Raw genomic sequence first — 18,037 nt, 5'->3', positions numbered from 1 at the left:
GAGAATACAACTTCCGAAGTTTGCAAAACTCATAGATAAAATTAGTTTTTTAAAATGTTCTTGCATGAGACCCAGTTTGGCTACTTTAAGGCTACTTTATAAGGGGGATGCAGGCGGTACCCTGGGACGACTTCAGACTATTGATCCGTCTAAAACTGGCTACGGCCCTGCACATAACGGCATAAACATATATAGATAAGAAGTTTGTCAGGATTTAAGGGTAGGACACCAAGTCACAGTATATTCTGCTCATGTTACAGAGAGAACTTTTGTCTTCAATGTTTGGAGTTTTTTTGTCCCACTTATGATTCCTATGACTACTACAAGCAGTGTTTCTTATTCATATTCATAGAGGCAAATAAGTGACATCACCTTAAGACAATGCAGCACTTGGGGCTTCCCTCTGAGAGAAGGTCCACTCATACAGCCATATTCACACAGTCTTAAGACATCTGTAGAGTAAACTGATCACTGTATGCTGGAACCATAAACTGGAGTAAACTGCACACTGGTGAATTACAAAGGAGTGAACTCGGACAAAAAACATGATTTCTAAATCTGACTTGGACAGCTGCAATTCAGGTCAGCAATTAAAGTTTTTACTACATACTGTAGGGTGAAATACTACAATAAGGCTCTTTTTGAGGCCACGCTCATTAAGGGAAAGCATCTTTTTTTTTCTGTGTCAAAAATTGTAATACACAGTCCCCTGCTATTCTGTGGAATATCCATTAAAGATATTCATTTTATTCCCATCTGTCATATAAACACAATGGATCTCCACATACTCCGATGCTCTTCTGGCACAAGGAACATTGAAACCAAGGGTAGAAATACTATACTTGAATGCATTAGAGTCGGATGAGGTTTTGTTGTCGGCTGTTTTTGTCAGCAGTAATGTTATTTACATTGTTAAGTATGTACAGTAGATAATCTCCCAGAGATGTTAGGTTCTGTAAAGCTGCAATGGGGTACTCCTTTAAATTCCTCACATTTTAAAGTCCTTAGATGAAGAGCCATACAGGTCAGTGTTGAAGTGTTTCGAATGTTTTAATAATGGACTTGCTACTGTATTCAGTAGACCAGGAGTATCAATAATCCGCTTTTCTGAAGTTATGAATGTACACAACACAAACTCAAAGTCATTAAATAGCAAGATTTAAGATAAATCATTGTTAAAGCATAGATGGACATTATGGTTCTTCATCTTAAGGATTGAATTTCTCACACAAATCAAGACTTTAAATACAGTAAATCTTTTTTTTTCATCATAAAGGTATTCGTTGAGAAAGTCGAGTGTTAAATGCACTGTACAACCTTTTTTTTTTTTTGAAAATATAGTTTATCCCAGTGTGTTGTTTTTTTTTTTATCTTACAGAATCCTGTACACTTGGTGTCTGCATTAAGATTGGGTGATATCCTGATCATTGGAGAGAGGAGAAGAAGAGATTAAAGAGAAGAGAAGAGAAGAAAAGAAGAGAAAAGAAGAGGAGAGAAGTTGTCCAGGGCCAATGTTTCCCTCAGTGAAGGCGCTGCACTCCGTACCTTGGCTCTCTTCTGTCCCGCACCTCAATCTGAAGAAAACAAGACATAGGATTCTTATTGGTTGATTAAGAGACTAATGCTGGGCTTACACCAAAAGATGTTCCCAGTCCCAGACTAAAAACTGAACTGTTTAATACTTTTTTCCATGACTGTATTTTTGGCCAATTTGTGTCTATTTCGTTAATTTTGTGTCCTTTTTTTGGTCATTTTGTTTATTTTTTGATAATTTTGTTTATTTTTTGATCATTTTTACATCTATTTTTGCCATTTTGTGTCTTTTTTTAGTCATTTTTCCATCTATTTTTGGTCTTTTTCAATCATTTTTAAACCTATTTTTGGTAATTTTGTGTCTTTTTTGGTCATTTTTAAATCTACAGTCATGGAAACATTCTTGATAATAACCAAAATCATTATGAATAAAACCATGTTGTGTTACGTCACTGCAACAAACCCAAGACTAGGAAAAGACTGATATGAAACAGAGCAGATTACTACCTTAAACTGAACCATGGAGATGACGGAGAGCCGTGACTCCAGTAAAACTCCTAGATTTACTAAAGACTTTCAGCTTTTTGTCTGGGACTGGGAACATCTTTTGGTGTAAGCCCAGCATTAGAGGTTATAGATAAGATTTAAACAATTTACCTAAATGTCACTTTATTAGTCATGGGGGAGTACAATTCAGTTAAGGGCTTTGTTGAGTTTAATGGTGTCTTTATAGCAAACACAAAGCAAACATTTTTTTTTTTTTTTACAGTTGGGTAGATTTACAGTTTTGCTGGTGTAGTTTCTTGTACAAACTTAAACCAGCTTGATTTTATGCAAACTGGCTGAACCGGCATTTGTTATTATGACATTATGTCATGGCCAATTAAGGTAACTGACAGACAAGTGACAAAAAGACATGACTAAGTCAGACTAAAAAAACTGACATTGTGACAAAACGGAAACATTTAAAAAAAAAAAGACTTGAGCCCTGAGCCCCTATGTCAACGATTTGTGCAGAAGAGACTTAAACTGGTAAAGAAACGTCTGTAAATCAGCAAATCACCCTCATGAAATTACTCGCTTTACTATCAGGATTTTATTTAGTCTAGAAGAGCTGTAAGATTAAATCGTTTTATTTACTGAGCAACTTTTTAAAAGGAATAAGCAGAGTTTCTTTATACATCAATGGGTGAGCCTCAGTATTTGCTTCTTCTTCTTCTTCTTCTGTTTATTGGCTGTTTGCAAAACACCTTTGAGGTAAGTTACCACAGTCAAATGGACCGGAGTCACTACGCTATCATTCATGGCCTCTCTCAGTCTCATTATGTTCCACTCGGGACCAGCTGCTGATTCAAGTGTGACATCTACTTGTGAAATTCAGTATACTAGTATTAGTCTAGACGGAATTGTCCAAAAAGTGAAAGTGAGGAGCATTTATGGGTACACATCAGGAACCGGCCTACTTTACTTATTTCAAGGGTGCTGAATCCAAAAAAATGGTTCCCAAATGAAATTTTGAGTTTTTGACCTTCTCATTTGCATATCAATATGGCGGCCAAATTGCCCATCTTGCTCAGTTGTTGGACCATTTTCCCCAAGTTTTTTTGTAAGTAGGCAATCAAAGATGAGGAAATTAAGTTTCTAGATCTATAGTCTAGGGTCAGAGCAAGAATATAGTGGAGGCTCATTGTCTTTTTTATGTATATTTATATATATGCAAAATACCAACTTTTAAGGTGAAATTAAGCATTATTTGTGTGTTTTTTTTAAGGCCGACACAAATATTCAATCAATATCACTTTTAAATGTTCCAGTTGGTATTTTGCATACATATATATACAAAAAAAAGGCACTGAGACTCCACTATATCCTTGCTCTGACCCTAGACTATAGATCCAGAAACTTAATTTCCTCATCTTGATTGCCTACTTACAAAAAAACTAAGGGGAAATGGTCCAATCACTGTGTAAGATGGGCAATAGGCCATTTGATATACAAATTAGAAGGTCAAAAACTCAAAATTTCGCTTGGGAACCATTTTTTTTGGACTCAGCACCCTTGAGATATGTAAGGTAGGCCGGTTCCTGACTTGTACCCATAAATGCTCCTCACTTCTTATAGGAGGCCTTTTTTCTGAAATCCGTCTAGACTATATAAACTGGTTTAAAAAAAGGTTTACACCAGCTCTACCCTAGGCAAGATTACATAAAATGTCAATGCAAAGACCCGAATAAATGTTAATTGATATAAATGGATAATACAGTTTAATATGTGTTATGTGACATATGGGAGGTGGGTGACAACAATTATGGTTTGTTTGATACCTTAATTTGAGCACTATACTGCTCTAGGGCTGCGCGATATCAGGCGGCAATCTCCGTGTCTGAGCATGGAGGCCACCAGGAAGTGCATAAAGCCTACAATTCGAGTTTCGAGAAATTCCAGTAGGGGGTGCTAAGTTTGGCTGCAAAAGAAATCTGCCCATTCATTTCAGTGCTAAATTTGAAAACTTCTCACTTGATTTATTACCTCAGAAATTTTTTTCAGGGACAACACTATGGTCTCAATCGCTTGTAAAAAATCTTCTTCAAGACAATTTGATGTCAATAGTGTAAATAATGGCCCCATTTAGAAGAAAATAGAAGATAAAGAATCGTATGATTTGGGGCGGGGCTACCTTTGATTGACAGGTCACTGACAAGGCGAGCCGTCACCAGGAGAGAAGCAGAGCGTATCCACGGCAACGTGTCAATAAAGTTATATATAACGTTATATAGATAGAAAAGAGGACGTTTATCGGTTTGGTCTCATAACTTTGACCCTTTCACACTATATTTTCACTTAATGACAGTTTATTTGAACGTTTTGTTCAGTAAAAATGTCTTGTTCAGCGTTTGGTTGGACTAACAGACACTCCAAGGAGTCGCTGCTCAGTTTTCTGAGGTAAGAAAGATACATTTTGTTTTTGGTTTTTTGCTAGCCAAAACTAACATCCCAGTTAATGCTCCAGTTAATGCTAACATGAACTAGCAGCGGCTTCTCTCAGTCGGGTTGCCGGTGTAGAGATGCGTGTAGTCAGTGTCGTCAGATCTCTCACGCTCCGCCACAGTCCAATTATGGTCTGCTCCGCGTATCGGAAACATGATGGCGACGCAAGATGGCGACGAGTGTAACGCTGAACTCGAGGCTTCCAACGGGCAGTCCACAAACCAATGGGTGACGTCACGGTGACTACGTTCATTATTTATATACAGTCTATGGGCGATATGGACCAAAAGTCATATCCCGATATATATATAGGCTGAATATCTATATACGATATATATCCCGATATTTTTATGGCAAAGTGAGAGCAAATGTTCAGTCAAAGTCAAATATGACATGTCACGAGTAGTTTTATTGTAACCGTTTATTTAAGTGAAGATAAATACTGTATAATAACAGGAGAACCTTTTTTTAAAAAAAATCAAAGCTCCATAAAGTTCACATTTAAAAAAAAAAAAACATCTTAAATAAATATTGTCTATGAAATAAAAAATAGGCCAATTTTTTTCTAAAATAAATATATTCATTTGAGAAAAGAATAACGAACATTAGAAAAGAACTAAATGTGACAAACCCTAGTAAGGGCAGCATATATATATATATATATATATATATAAATATATACACTACTGGTCAAAAGTTTTAGAACACACCAACTTTTCCAGAATTTAATTGAAAATGATGCAGTTTAATGTCTCAGTGTACTCTGAAATTAATGCACATTTGCAACATTTAAAGTTCTTGATTGAGCATGATCGTGTTTTGAAAGTAAAAAAAAGATTCAAAATCACATTTTATGTTGGACTAAAGGACTAAAAAAAAGACAAAAAATGACAAAAAAGACACAAAATGACTAAAAAAAGACACAAAATGACAAAAAAACAACACAAAATGACTTACAAAGACATGAAAATAATTCAAAAATGGACAAAATAGCCCAAGACTCCATAGAGTTAAGTTGTTAACCGTTAACATTTCTTGTTCCCTGAAAAAGGCCTACTTGTATAATTCTGAAATGTACATTATTTTTCAGTTTTGGTTAACCTTACCTTTTTTTATTTACCTCTGGCAGTTCACCACTTACCTTTGTACCCTTTCAAGCTGTTCATTTGACTTGAACAGCTTGAATTTCAATAAAAAACTGGAAAAATTGGGGTGTTCTAAAACTCTTGACCGGTAGTGTAGTGTATTGCTCTAAAGCTAATGAACCTCTACACAGGCAAATCTGAAGATATTACTTTAACATGATGTACAAAGCAAAAGTCAACTTACCCTTGACACAGCATAATCTGCAAGGACAAAAAAGAACAAAAGTGTTGGCATAGACACAGTGAGGCAAGGAAAAGTGCATATTTGTATAAAATAAAATAAAAATCTGCTTATGTAAGTATGAGTTAAGCATTTGGGTCATTACTTATTGGTAAAAAAAAACAACAAATTAAATTTCAACCTATGTCCACATTTTCAGAATTCAATGTGCTTCTCTTAGATGATTTATACTTTCTGTCATTTTGTATTATTATAATGCTGATGCAGTTTACTTTTCAACCTTTGTAACTTTCATGGGCTGTCCATAGGTTCTCACACAGTTTCTTTTTTTATCCCTTTATGTATAGAAGGTAAAGGAACATTTGCTTCTTTGAAAGACATTCGAGCGAAGCATTAGATGCATTGGATGTGTAAAATCACTGAGACTGTCAATGAGGTTAATCAGATAAAAACGAAAAGACACGCCTATGCTCTGGAATATCTCCAGTTACCATGGAAACCATCATGGAGATAGACTGTTGGAGAACCGAGACGTCTTATGTCACTTTTCTCTCTTTATCTCCGTCTTTTCCTCTCACTCCCTCTCTCCTCTACTCCAGTAGTTCTCAACCTTTTTGAGTCGCGACCCCCAATTTAATATGCATGTTGTCAGTGACCCCCGCTCACTGAACACAATCTCACACGCACAATTCAGATCACCCAAAAAAGAAACAAAATGACCAAAAAAAGACACAAAATGACAAAAAGAGACACAAAATGACCAAAAAAAGACACAAAATGACCAAAAAACACACAAAATGACAACAAAAGACACAAAGTGACCAAAAAAAGACACAAAATGACTTAAAAAAAGACACAAAATGACAAAAAAAAGACACAAAATGACCAAAAAAGGAAACAAAATGACCAAAAAAAGGAAACAAAATGACCAAAAAAGACACAAAATGACTAAAAAAACCAAAATAACCAAAAAAAGCCACAAAATTACAAAAAAAACACAAAACGACCCAAAAAAGACACAAAATGACCAAAAAAGACAGAATGACCAAAAAAGACACAAAATGACCAAAAAAAGATACAAAATGACCAAAAAAAGACACAAAATGACAAAAAAAGACACAAAATGACAGAAAAAAATACACAAAATGACCAAAAAAAGACATTAAATGACCAAAAAGACTAAAACACATGAACACTTTAACACAGTGGAGACAGAGCTGACTTCCAAAATGATTTGGCGACCCCCAGAAATCATCTCGCGACCCCGATTGGGGTCCCGACCCCAAGGTTGAGAATAGCTGCTCTACTATATCTTGCTCTCTATCCGTCTGTATCTCTCCGTCTACTATGTCATAGATCGCTCTCTATCTCTTACAACCTCGCTCTGTTTTCTTCTTAAGTTGTAACACATTGGCTTTATGGAGTCAAATCCAACCTGGTCTCACAGAAATCTGTGGAATAGACACGGAATCACTCAAATTTCCGTGAAACTGACACGGATTTCTCTACAATGCAAGTTAATGACAGTCATATCCCGTGGCTATTCCAACATACAAAGTGATTATGTACATTCACTGAGTGAAGATTTAGAAAATAAAACATATATTTCTCGCTAGAAATGTGATCAAAATCCATTTTTATGCAGAAACTGAGTCAAAATATTGATTTTTTTCACTAAAAATGAGAGTACTGTCCGCCATGTTTTTTGTTCTGACCGCCAGGACCTTGAAAGTCACGTGACTTGGAACAAACCAATAGGAACAAATATCCATGGAATAGCCACGGGATATGACTGTCATTAACTTGCATTGTAGCGAAATCCGTGTCAGTTTCACGGAAATTTGAGTGATTCCGTGACTATTCCACGGATTTTGAGTTAAGGATTTTGAGATCATTCCTGTGAGACCAGGTTCATCAAATCACACACATAATTCTTATGTTAGGAGACTTTTTATTGTTTTGCATGTTTTTTCTTATTCTTGCCCCTCCACTGGCTCCTTCTTCCATTCCTTTCCTCCTCTTCCTCTCTTTTCATACAGCTGAAACAATGCAATTCAAGCGTCCTGATGCAACATCATGCAAACTGTCAGAAACCCTCTGAGGGATGTTCTCCCGCTCTTGAATACAGCACTGAAAGCAGTTTGGCTGGAGTTACTGAGGTCAGGTTAGAGTGTAGTCATTTTTCAACCAGGCAAATATTGTTCATGTTAATGCCATCACTGTTAGTCCTTAAAATATGAACGGTTCGGAGCTTTTAGTGACTGTATTACACACTGTGCTCTCCTCTTTGTATTTCTAATCAGGTTCCCCGTTAATGGGGTTTTAAGGGTTAACATGTTGCTTAAATAAGTTGGCAACACCGATGGCAGGGCTGAAGTTTTTCTGGACACGGATATGGCGTAATATAATCGATTCTAGGGAGAAAAATTGATTTTTTTCAAATCACCCCAGAAAAAAATCGCGATATGTACATGAATCAATTTTTTCCCCACCCCTATTAATAAGTAACGGGTATGCCGCCATGACGCCAGAAAAACTCATTTGTCTATAGCCTTGCTTCTGAAATAATCCTGCAGCCTCAACTGTCTGCATTTGGGTCCTTCCCTTTTTTTGCTATTCCCCCTCGCCCCTGTACTGTTAGCTTTAAACATTAGCATAGCCAGCTAAAGAAACCTAGCCATACTCCCGAAACAATGCAGCATATCAAAAGCAATTATATTATTATTCAAGGACATGTTGGATTAATATAAACCCCATTCAGGCCATGGCCAGTTTCCTACTTGCTTTATATCAGATTTCTGGTTAGCTACTCTCCAGGAACCACAGCTAGCCAAATTCAAACCTTAGATAGCATTAGCTCTTTCAACCTCCTCATCCTAGATAAAACATACTGTTCAAACAGACTGTATAAAGGAAGTGTAGCTTCTGGGTCTGAAAAGTGTGCCAATGCAGAAGTGCTTTAAATCTGCATTCTGGTTGTTTGTAAGAAGTCTAATTGTATATAAGTCTATGAGAAGATAACCCTACTTCACACTTGATTTATTTCCACTGTAAACATTTTCCTAATGACTTTATAATCTCAATCCTCTTCAGGTTATGATTTAAAGATACAAAGAATAAAGCATGAATCACATCTCATTGTTAATTGAATTCTGCCTTTCTACAGTAAGAATCCAGACAGGGTTATGTCAGAGGTAAAGGACATCCAGCTGGTGAGGCTGGACTGTTTCATTATTCATTTACTCAGTAGTTCTCAACCTTTTTCAGTCGCGACCCCCAATTTAACATGCATGTTGTCCGCAACCCCCGCTCACTGAACAGAATCTCACACGCACAGTTCAGATCACCAAAAAAGAAACAAAATGACCACAAAATGACTAAAAAGACACAAAATGACCAAAAAAAAGACACACATTGACCAAAAAAAGACACAAAATGACTAAAAAAAGAAACAAAGTGATCAAAAAAAGACACAAAATGACTGAAAAAAGACAAAAAATGACCAAGAAAGACACAACTTGACCAAAAAAAGAAACAAAGTGATCAAAAAAAGACACAAAATGACCAAAAAAGACACAAAATGACCAAAAAGACTAAAACATATGAATACTTTAACACAGTGGAGACAGAGCTGACTTCCAAAATGATTTGGCGACCCCCAGAAATCATCTCAAGACCCCAACTGGGGTCCCGACCCCAAGGTTGAGAATAGCTGCCTTTACTAACCTTTGTTGTCTGTCTGCAGATCATCAAGATAGAAATCTGTCTGCCGGTTGCCCAGGACGAAGGCCAGGAAGGAGAGGATGAGGGCGTCCAGGATGCCCATGATGGCCAGCATATAGGCCCAGCGTACAGAGCAATCACCCAGCGAGTATTTCCCCGTCTGCTCCCCGCACATGTCTCGGATCACCTCGGCGTCCCATCCGTCGGGAAAGATCATGCAACCCAGCACCAGGCACACTCCTGTAGCACATCGTAGAGGAGAAGAGAAGAGAAGATGGGTTAAAGTGGTAACTGGGATTGGGGAGTGGGATCTGTGGGGTATGATGACAGTGACATATGTGGGGTGATGGAGCATACAGATGTCCTCAAATTGGCCTCTGAAATCTGTGTAGGAAACACATTCCTATGAAGAAAATGCAACTGAAGGATAGGGACATTTAGCTTAGCTTAGCTTAGCTTAAATTAGCTATAACTGAAGTGTTAAAACTATTATTTGTAGAGCTGTTACATGACCATTTAAGGCTTACTTCCTCTATGGAACTGCAGGTCAAGAGAGTATGTCCTGCCTCATACTGAATAAGACTCACTTCCTCTATTTGGCTATAGGTTAAGAGAGCACATTGTGCCCTCTTACTGAACCATTAGAGAACTAGATCAGTGCAGCTAAAACAACATACATACAAGACACCATAAGCTTCAAAAAGGGTAATAAGAAAGGGAAGGTGTCTAGTTTTGAAATGAAATATCACAAGGTGCCGAGTATGGGTTGGCTAATGCGTCACCATCCAAAATTGACCAATTGCAACAAGCCCAAACTTGTCGGGGTGGGTCCCAAACCCAGAAGAAAACTGTGAATAAGGAACTTAGGAAAGTAAGTATAGAAGGACGTAAAGAAGGAAGTAAAGAGGGATTTAAAGAAGGACGTAAAGAAGGAAGTAAAGAGGGAAAGGAGGAAGTAAAAAAGGAAGTAAAGAAAGAAGGAAAGGAGGAAGTAAAGAAAGAAGGAAGTAAAGAAGGAAAGGAGGAAGTAAAGAAGGAAGTCAGAAGGAAGTAAAGGAAAGGAGGAAGTAAAGAAGGAAGGAGAGAAGGAAGTAAAAAGGGAATTAAAGGAAAGGAGGAGGTAGAACAGGAAGTAAAGAAGGAAAGGAGGAAGTAAAGAAGTATGTAAGAAGGATTTAAAGAAGGAAGTAAAGAAGGAAGTAAGAAGGAAGTAAAAGAGGAAAAGGAAAGAAGAACTTTTTGGCTCATTGCATTTTGCAATTATTCTTTCAATAAATGGTAAACTTTCTTCAGTCATTTTGAGTCTTTTGTAAAAAACCAACTCTACAACAAAAGGACCAGGGCAGACAGGCAGAAGCTGTCAGTGAAGCATTAAAGCAAGGTGAAATGATCAAGCTAGCTAGCCAACTAGATTTTATGAAGCATACACTACTGGTCAAACGTTTTAGAACACACCAACTTTTCCAGAATTTAATTGAAAATTATGCAGTTTAATGTCTAAGTGTACTCTGAAAATAATGCACATTTGCAACATTTAAAATTCTTTATTGAGCATGATAGCGTTTTGAAAGTAAAAAAAAGATTCAAAATCACATTTTATGTTGGACTAAAGGACTAAAAAAAGACACAAAATGACCAAAAAAAGACACAAAATGACCAAAAAAGACACCAAAAGACACAAAATTACCAAAAAAAGACACAAAATGACTTACAAAGACATGAAAAGAATTAAAAAATGGACAAAATAGCCCAAGACTCCATAGAGTTAAGTTGTTAACCAATTTCTTGTTCCCTGAAAAAGGCCTACTTGTATAATTCTGAAATGTACATTATTTTTCAGTTTTGGTTAAGCTTACCTTTTTTATTTACCTCTGGCAGTTCACCACTTACCTTTGTACCCTTTCAAGCTGTTCATTTGACTTGAACTGCTTGAATTTCAATAAAAAACTGGAAAAATTGGGGTGTTCTAAAACTTTTGACCGGTAGTGTAGCTGGGTCTAACAGTCCTTTTATATCAAAAGCTACCGCCGTTTAACTCCACTCAGTGATTAAACAACCTCTTCAGCAGATTAGGGTTAGGGTTAGCTCGAGACCTGCAGGTTTGCCACCACTGACCTTAAAACCTAGGACCCTTTTTGGGAAAAGCGGGGAAAAGTGGTCCTATGTTGCCCAGTCTCAAACAAAGAGGGGAACATCGGACCCAGGGAACATAGACACGCTCCCCTAACAACAATCGCCATTTTGCTACATACGGCCCAAATGACCACTGTTCTGCCCTGTATGTCTTTAATATGTGAAGAGTTTAAGTTCATTGTTAAAATGTATTTGTATTGTTATTTCCTTAAAAAAAGTTGGTTGAGCTTTTACTTTGAAGGTGGAAAAGAAACAGGAAACAGGAAGTAGTGAAGGCATGTAAACAGAGACTAGAGCATGACTGCAGTTGTAAGGTTTCTCTTAATGAATCCAGTGCAATCTTCCATGTCAATCCTTCAGAAAGCAATGGCTGTAAGTTGTGGATGTTCATTACATGTTTGACAATTGATATTGATGACTTTTGATGGACATTTTTGTAGGTTTGTTCATGTATAATAACTTTCTGTGTGAGCCTATAAGATTACTTTGCTGTTGTAATTCATACCTTGCTACTTGCCTGATATGTTGTCTTTGTTACTTACAGTGTTTATACTTGCCTGTTGTACACCTTATTTATCATAGTTAATGGCAGACTGTTTATATTTACATATTTCTGTGGTAGCAGTCTATTAAGGACATTTTTGTATTTTCCTTTATAGTTTTACTCCGGTTCAATGTGTCATCCTGACTTGACCTGCTGTTTAGAAGTCATTAAAGGAGCAGGCACCAAGGTTATAATAGTTTTGGATTTTTCATTAGTTTTAGTTTTAATTTCGTTGTGAATTTTTGTTTTCAAATTCAGTTAGTTTTAGTTTTAAGAGTGCGTTGTCTAGTTTTAGTTTATTTTTTATTTCTTATTAGTTTTAGTGTTAGTTTTAGTTTTTTTGTAATGGGCTATGTGTTGGGTGCGAGATTCAAAGTGGTCATAATGAATTTTGCCTTTATTTCCTTTGTTTTATCCATCTCAGCCCCAATATGTGTTGCATGTTGAAATAGAAACACTGAATTATGAATGAAAAAAGTTGACAAAAACGAAAACTAAGGACATTTCCACTATAATTTTAGTTAGTTTTGTAACCACGCAATACAGTTTCAGTTAGTTATCGTTTTTTAAAAACTCTAGTTTTTATTTTTATTTCAGTTAACGAAAATGTTTTTTCAATTCTAGTTTTCGTTATTTCGTTAGTTTTCGTTAACTATAATAACCTTGGCAGGCACGCTCACTTCCTGGCTCTTGAAAAGGAGTTTGGCTGGCTGTTTATTTATGTTAACACTTTGGATGCAAAAAACATAAAGAGAACAGTACAACCACAACGAACACCGAACATGTGAACATTAGCAATGTCCGTTCTATTCCCATTCTATTCACCTGCTGCTCATTGTTTAGGGAAAATCTGTGTGTAAATGCAAAAGCTCTTCAGGTGTAGAGGGGTTAACAGTGAACCAGTGACAAGGTGGAATACATACAGTGTATAGATTATTCACCTGGAGACAATCGAATATGTGATGGAATATATAAAACAAACAGACCTGCATGCACTCACACCCACAAACAGGAGTGAGTGCACACAGACCCACACAGCACAAAGCCCTCTGGGGAAATGCATACATGCACACTACAACAAAAATGGTAATCTATACTTTACACCTCTGCCCATTCATCAAAGTGAACATCACTGGGGAGCTGATTGTGCCATATTCCTTGCTCACCAGCACTGTTTAAATAGCATTCAGTCTGTGCCTAAGGGGCTGTAAGTAAAGCAGTGGGCTCCACTGGGAGATGGGGAAAATACATGGCAGACATCAGGCTGAATCTTCATTTCAAACCAGACATGTCTTTTCCACGGGCAACATCACTTGTGATACACATGAAATGTCAGACAGATTTGGCTGAGTTGGTGATTATTACGCTTTGGTCCAATAAATGTTCAAAAGACTTAACGTCTGGAACTCCATTGGTGTGCAATTGGGGATATTTAAAGTGCAGTGTGTGCCATGTGTGTCTATTGAAGGATGTTGGGCAGCATTCAAACACAGTAGCTGCTGTGTGGAATGAGGCGTACAGTCTGCTGAGAGATCACTGGCTGAAATGAAAAACAGAGGATTACATCACTAAACAAGTCTAGAGCCCTATTGCTGTCAATACAGAGATTTAAAAAAAGCTGTTGAAATATGATGTCCACCTAAAATGACAGAAGATCCTCAGAGATCAGAAAGGCTCTTTTTACCTTAGAATGTGAATATATATGGTTGAAAGCTGAGACTGCAGCTGCAACCAAACACAATGTAACACAATGTTGTGCTAGTAACAGGACCTTACAAGCAAATGACAAGCATCGTTTTGTCTAAAATATATAGAGACATGTTACTAGAAGTAGTTCAATTAACTAAATTGTGATCTAGTCCAGTAGTTCTCGCGAGTCGCGACCCCCAATTTAACATGCATGTTGTCCGTGACCCCCGCTCACTGAACACAATCTCACACGCACAGTTCAGATCACCCAAAAAAGAAACAAAATGACCAAAAAAGACACAAAATGACCAAAAAAATACACAAAATGGCCAAAAGACACAAAATGACCAAAAAAAGACAAAATGATCCTAAAAAGACACAAAATGACCAAAAAAAACACAAAATGACCAAAAAAGACACAAAATGACCATAAAAAAGACATTAAGTGACCAAAAACACATTCACACATGAACAATTCAACACAGACAAAAACTGAAATCCTAGTAAGATGAAATATCTTAGATAAAAGGGGATATTTGCTTATTTTTTGTCTGATAAGATATTTCTTCTTAGTAAGCAGTTTTTGTTTTAGACTGTTTCACTTGTTTGATTCCACGGCTTTTGCCTCATTTCAAGAATTTTAAGAAAAAATATTCTACATACAGATAAAACATATTTGTAGCTGTATCAAGAAAAGTTCACTAGTTTTTAGTTTTCTGACTATATAAAGCACCATTTTAGCAAACACAAGGTTTCCAAAGTGCTGCAAAAACAATAAATAGATAACACAATCCAAAGGGATGTAGTAAACAATACAACAGTGAAATGCAATAAGATAAAATAAATTAAAAATAGGATAAAAATAAATAGAATAAAATGTATGTGGTGTGTGGAGTCTGGGGGTTGGTTTCTGTGTTTCTCTTGGCAGAAAAAATAAAATAAGCTGCTGTTTAGATTGTTCATTCCAGTCGTCTGCTTTTTGGGTCCAGCAAACCCCTAATTACAACAATGTAAAATGTACTGCACGCACAAAATAAAATATGCATGTATACAAATAAAAACAAAAAAATCATAAAATCAACACTCTCTGTGGTGTTAAAAGCCAACAAGAAGAGGTGAAGATGATGGTTCTAGCATTTACTTATTATTAATTCAAGAATATTTTTCAACATATTGAGAAAATAGGTTACGTGTATTTCGTTAGAATCAAGAAAAATGCACTGATTAGTTAGAGTACAATAATTCTAAGGTATTTGTGGGTTCATTGAGATTAGATATTTTACTTGTGTTGGGAAGTATTGACAAGCCAAATTTTCTTGTTCCATTGGCAGATACATTTGCTATTTTTAAGCAAAATACACCTAATTTTTGTACTTTTTTTCTCTTGTTTTTAAGAGCTGGCTTTTAGCAGCGTGGGTATTTATTTTTATATTTCTTATTTTAATATAAATAAATTTGCATTTTTCTTTGCATCTCCACAACATATGTTAACCCTCTATGGTACAGTGTTGCCCTCAGGCAACATACACATTTTTGGCCTGTCAAATTTCTACAATGCATCTTTTTGAGTGATGTGATACTTTAAGAAAGAGGGAAGAGTATAGGGAACCAATAGCAGTGCTTTAATTTGTCACATGATCTCTAGGAGGCCATATTGAAACATTATTTTGCAGACTTTTCCAAAGGAAACAGCTTTGCCATTTTGCGCCACAAAAATCACTCAAAACTTAATTTTCTGGCCCTTTTCCATCTGGAAAAATATATTCCTATTGATAGGTGAGTATACTTAATTTATGATAGTTTCAGACACTTAGACTGTTCAAGACATTCATTTCAATGGGTCGTTGGTTCAATGGTACAATGTTTCCTACAGGCAACATTCAGACAAGAAACCGGTTAAAAAAGTTCCTTTTATGTTTTTAAATTGAAATGTTATGTATTGTATCCTGTTGAAGCTACTAAATCTTTTACACATGTTTATTAAATAAATGATGTTAAAATTATTTTTTAAAACTTTCTTTTTCACTTGTGCATCGCTATGGTACAATGTTGCCTACGGGCAACAAACCCCAAAAACTTTGGTATCATAATGTGTACCATAGAGCATTAAAATTGTGACAATAGTGCTGTTTAACAACAAATTATTTTTCAGATTTGTTTTTAACTAACAAAATAATAAATCAATAATACAAATAAATAAACCCTAATAGGGTTAAATGCAATAAAGTGCACCCTATTAACGGATTAGAATTGTTAAATTTAGCCTCATAGCAAAAAATATGCTTTTTGAGCTACTTTTTTAGATTTCTGTTTCCAGTCACAGCCACATTTTGGAGAAGTCACTAAAGTGTTTGTTATACCCATGTCACTGTGGTTTCTTATGGGCTAAAACAAAGCATTTCAACAAAGTGCAGAATGGCAGGGAAATGTTTGCTTGTAGGGTCTGAAGGTGATACATGTGAGTGTATTAAAGTGACGTCCATTAGTCATAGTATGGTTGAACCCTGTCACATTAGAGATTCCCTCTGAAGAGCCTGGGTTTCTCCCAATGGCCATCCATCACCAGGAAATGGTGGGCGGTGAACTCAGATGAACAGATGAGGGAGGATATCAGATTAGTCACCACCTCTCTGTGTAAAGCAGAACACCATGCAAATATGACCAGTCTTATTTCCGGCTGAGACGTACACCCTTGAAAAATGTGACCGCTCCTTCGACAAAATGATTGCAGGCGTAATGAGAGAATGTAATGAGAAAGAGTATAATGACGATAATACAGTAAGTAATGAGAGAATAGAGCAGCGATGGAAGCAATCATCTTGGGAAATCATCATGGTATTAGCTTCTTTTATGACCTTTATACAAGATATTAACATAGATGAGAGATGATAAAATCATTAAGCGAGTAATGAGCGTCAGGTAACATGTTTTATGGGTTTTTGATGAATGTTTCCCCATCTGCCATGGAGCTCATCCAAACTTATTGAGTGTGGGCTTTTTCAAAATGTCGATACAGAGACACTTGGAGAATCCCAATTGGCATATACTTCAACCTCATGGCAGCTCAATAACTAATCATTTTCCTTTGTGGTAAATATTATAAAGTCATATAATTTGTAAGATACGAAATTTGTTCACCAGCTTAAAAAAAACAAGGAATTATAGTGTGTTTGTGCTGTGAGCAATTTAAATCACATTTTCTGAATCAAATCATGTTTTGGCATGATATTAAATCTTACTCTGTGGTATCATTTCATGTGATGAAAGATACTTGGGTTTTATTTTCGTAGCTCCAACCGTTGGTTTGGTTGGAAATTTTCGGAATTGTACTCAACAAAATCCTTGAGATCCCACAAATTGTATCATCTGTGAACAGATACTGTATCTTCATGTGAATAAAGAATATGTTGCCAATGGGAAAATATTTAGGTACTGAAAAATGAGAAGTATTGACCAATCCTGTTTGTGCAGCTAAAGAGTTGTTGTGGCGTGCATTCATTATCACAGGGCTGACTCATCGAGCCAGACAACCATTCACGCTCTCATTCACTCCTACGGACAACTTAGAGCAGGGATGGGCAACTTAAATGCTGCAGGGGGCCACAATTTTTCATGGACACTACCACAAGGCCACATACAGTATAAATAGGAATACAAAATGTTTGAAGCAAATAAAAAATAACCATTTACTGTCATTTCTTTTTTTTTTTTCAGTGCAAGAACAGCAGAGCAACACTAATTGCAATAAGTCATTTTGTGCATTTTTACACTGCACTTTGAAGGTTTCATGTTTTTAGTAATTTTGTGTCTTTTTTGGTTATATTGTGTGTCCATTTGTTCATTTTGTGTATTTTTTTGTTAATTTTGAGTCTTTTTTTGTCCTTTTGTGTCTTTTTTGGTAATTTTGTGTCTTTTTGTTAACAGCGCAGTGACTTAATAACAGTATAAATAGGAATAAAAAAGGTTTGAAGCAAATAAAAAATAACCATTTACTGTGATTTCTTTTTTTTTTTCAGTGCAAGAACAGCATACCAATATTAATTGCAAGAAGTAATTTTGTGCATTTTTACACTTAACTGCACTTTTAAGATTTCATGTTTT

At 36.2% G+C, this 18,037-nt stretch overlaps 1 protein-coding gene across 1 annotated transcript in view; it reads right to left on the bottom strand.

Annotated features, from left to right (window-relative positions):
- Positions 1-352: 352 nt before the first annotated feature.
- Positions 353-18,037, bottom strand: part of LOC131971748 (LHFPL tetraspan subfamily member 4 protein-like) — a 46,330-nt gene continuing 28,645 nt past the window's right edge. The window contains exons 2-4 of the mRNA XM_059333329.1: positions 9,574-9,810; positions 5,851-5,867; positions 353-1,574 (exon numbers count right to left, since the gene is read on the bottom strand). Coding sequence (XP_059189312.1) covers positions 1,521-1,574; positions 5,851-5,867; positions 9,574-9,810 — 308 coding nt within the window. The 3' untranslated portion in view covers positions 353-1,520. The remainder of the gene's footprint in view (positions 1,575-5,850; positions 5,868-9,573; positions 9,811-18,037) is intronic.

The sequence above is a fragment of the Centropristis striata genome, chromosome 5 (assembly GCF_030273125.1).
Source record: "Centropristis striata isolate RG_2023a ecotype Rhode Island chromosome 5, C.striata_1.0, whole genome shotgun sequence".
NCBI lineage: Eukaryota > Metazoa > Chordata > Actinopteri > Perciformes > Serranidae > Centropristis > Centropristis striata.
Note: the sequence above shows the minus strand (reverse complement) of the source record. Positions and strands in the feature narration are given on the sequence as shown.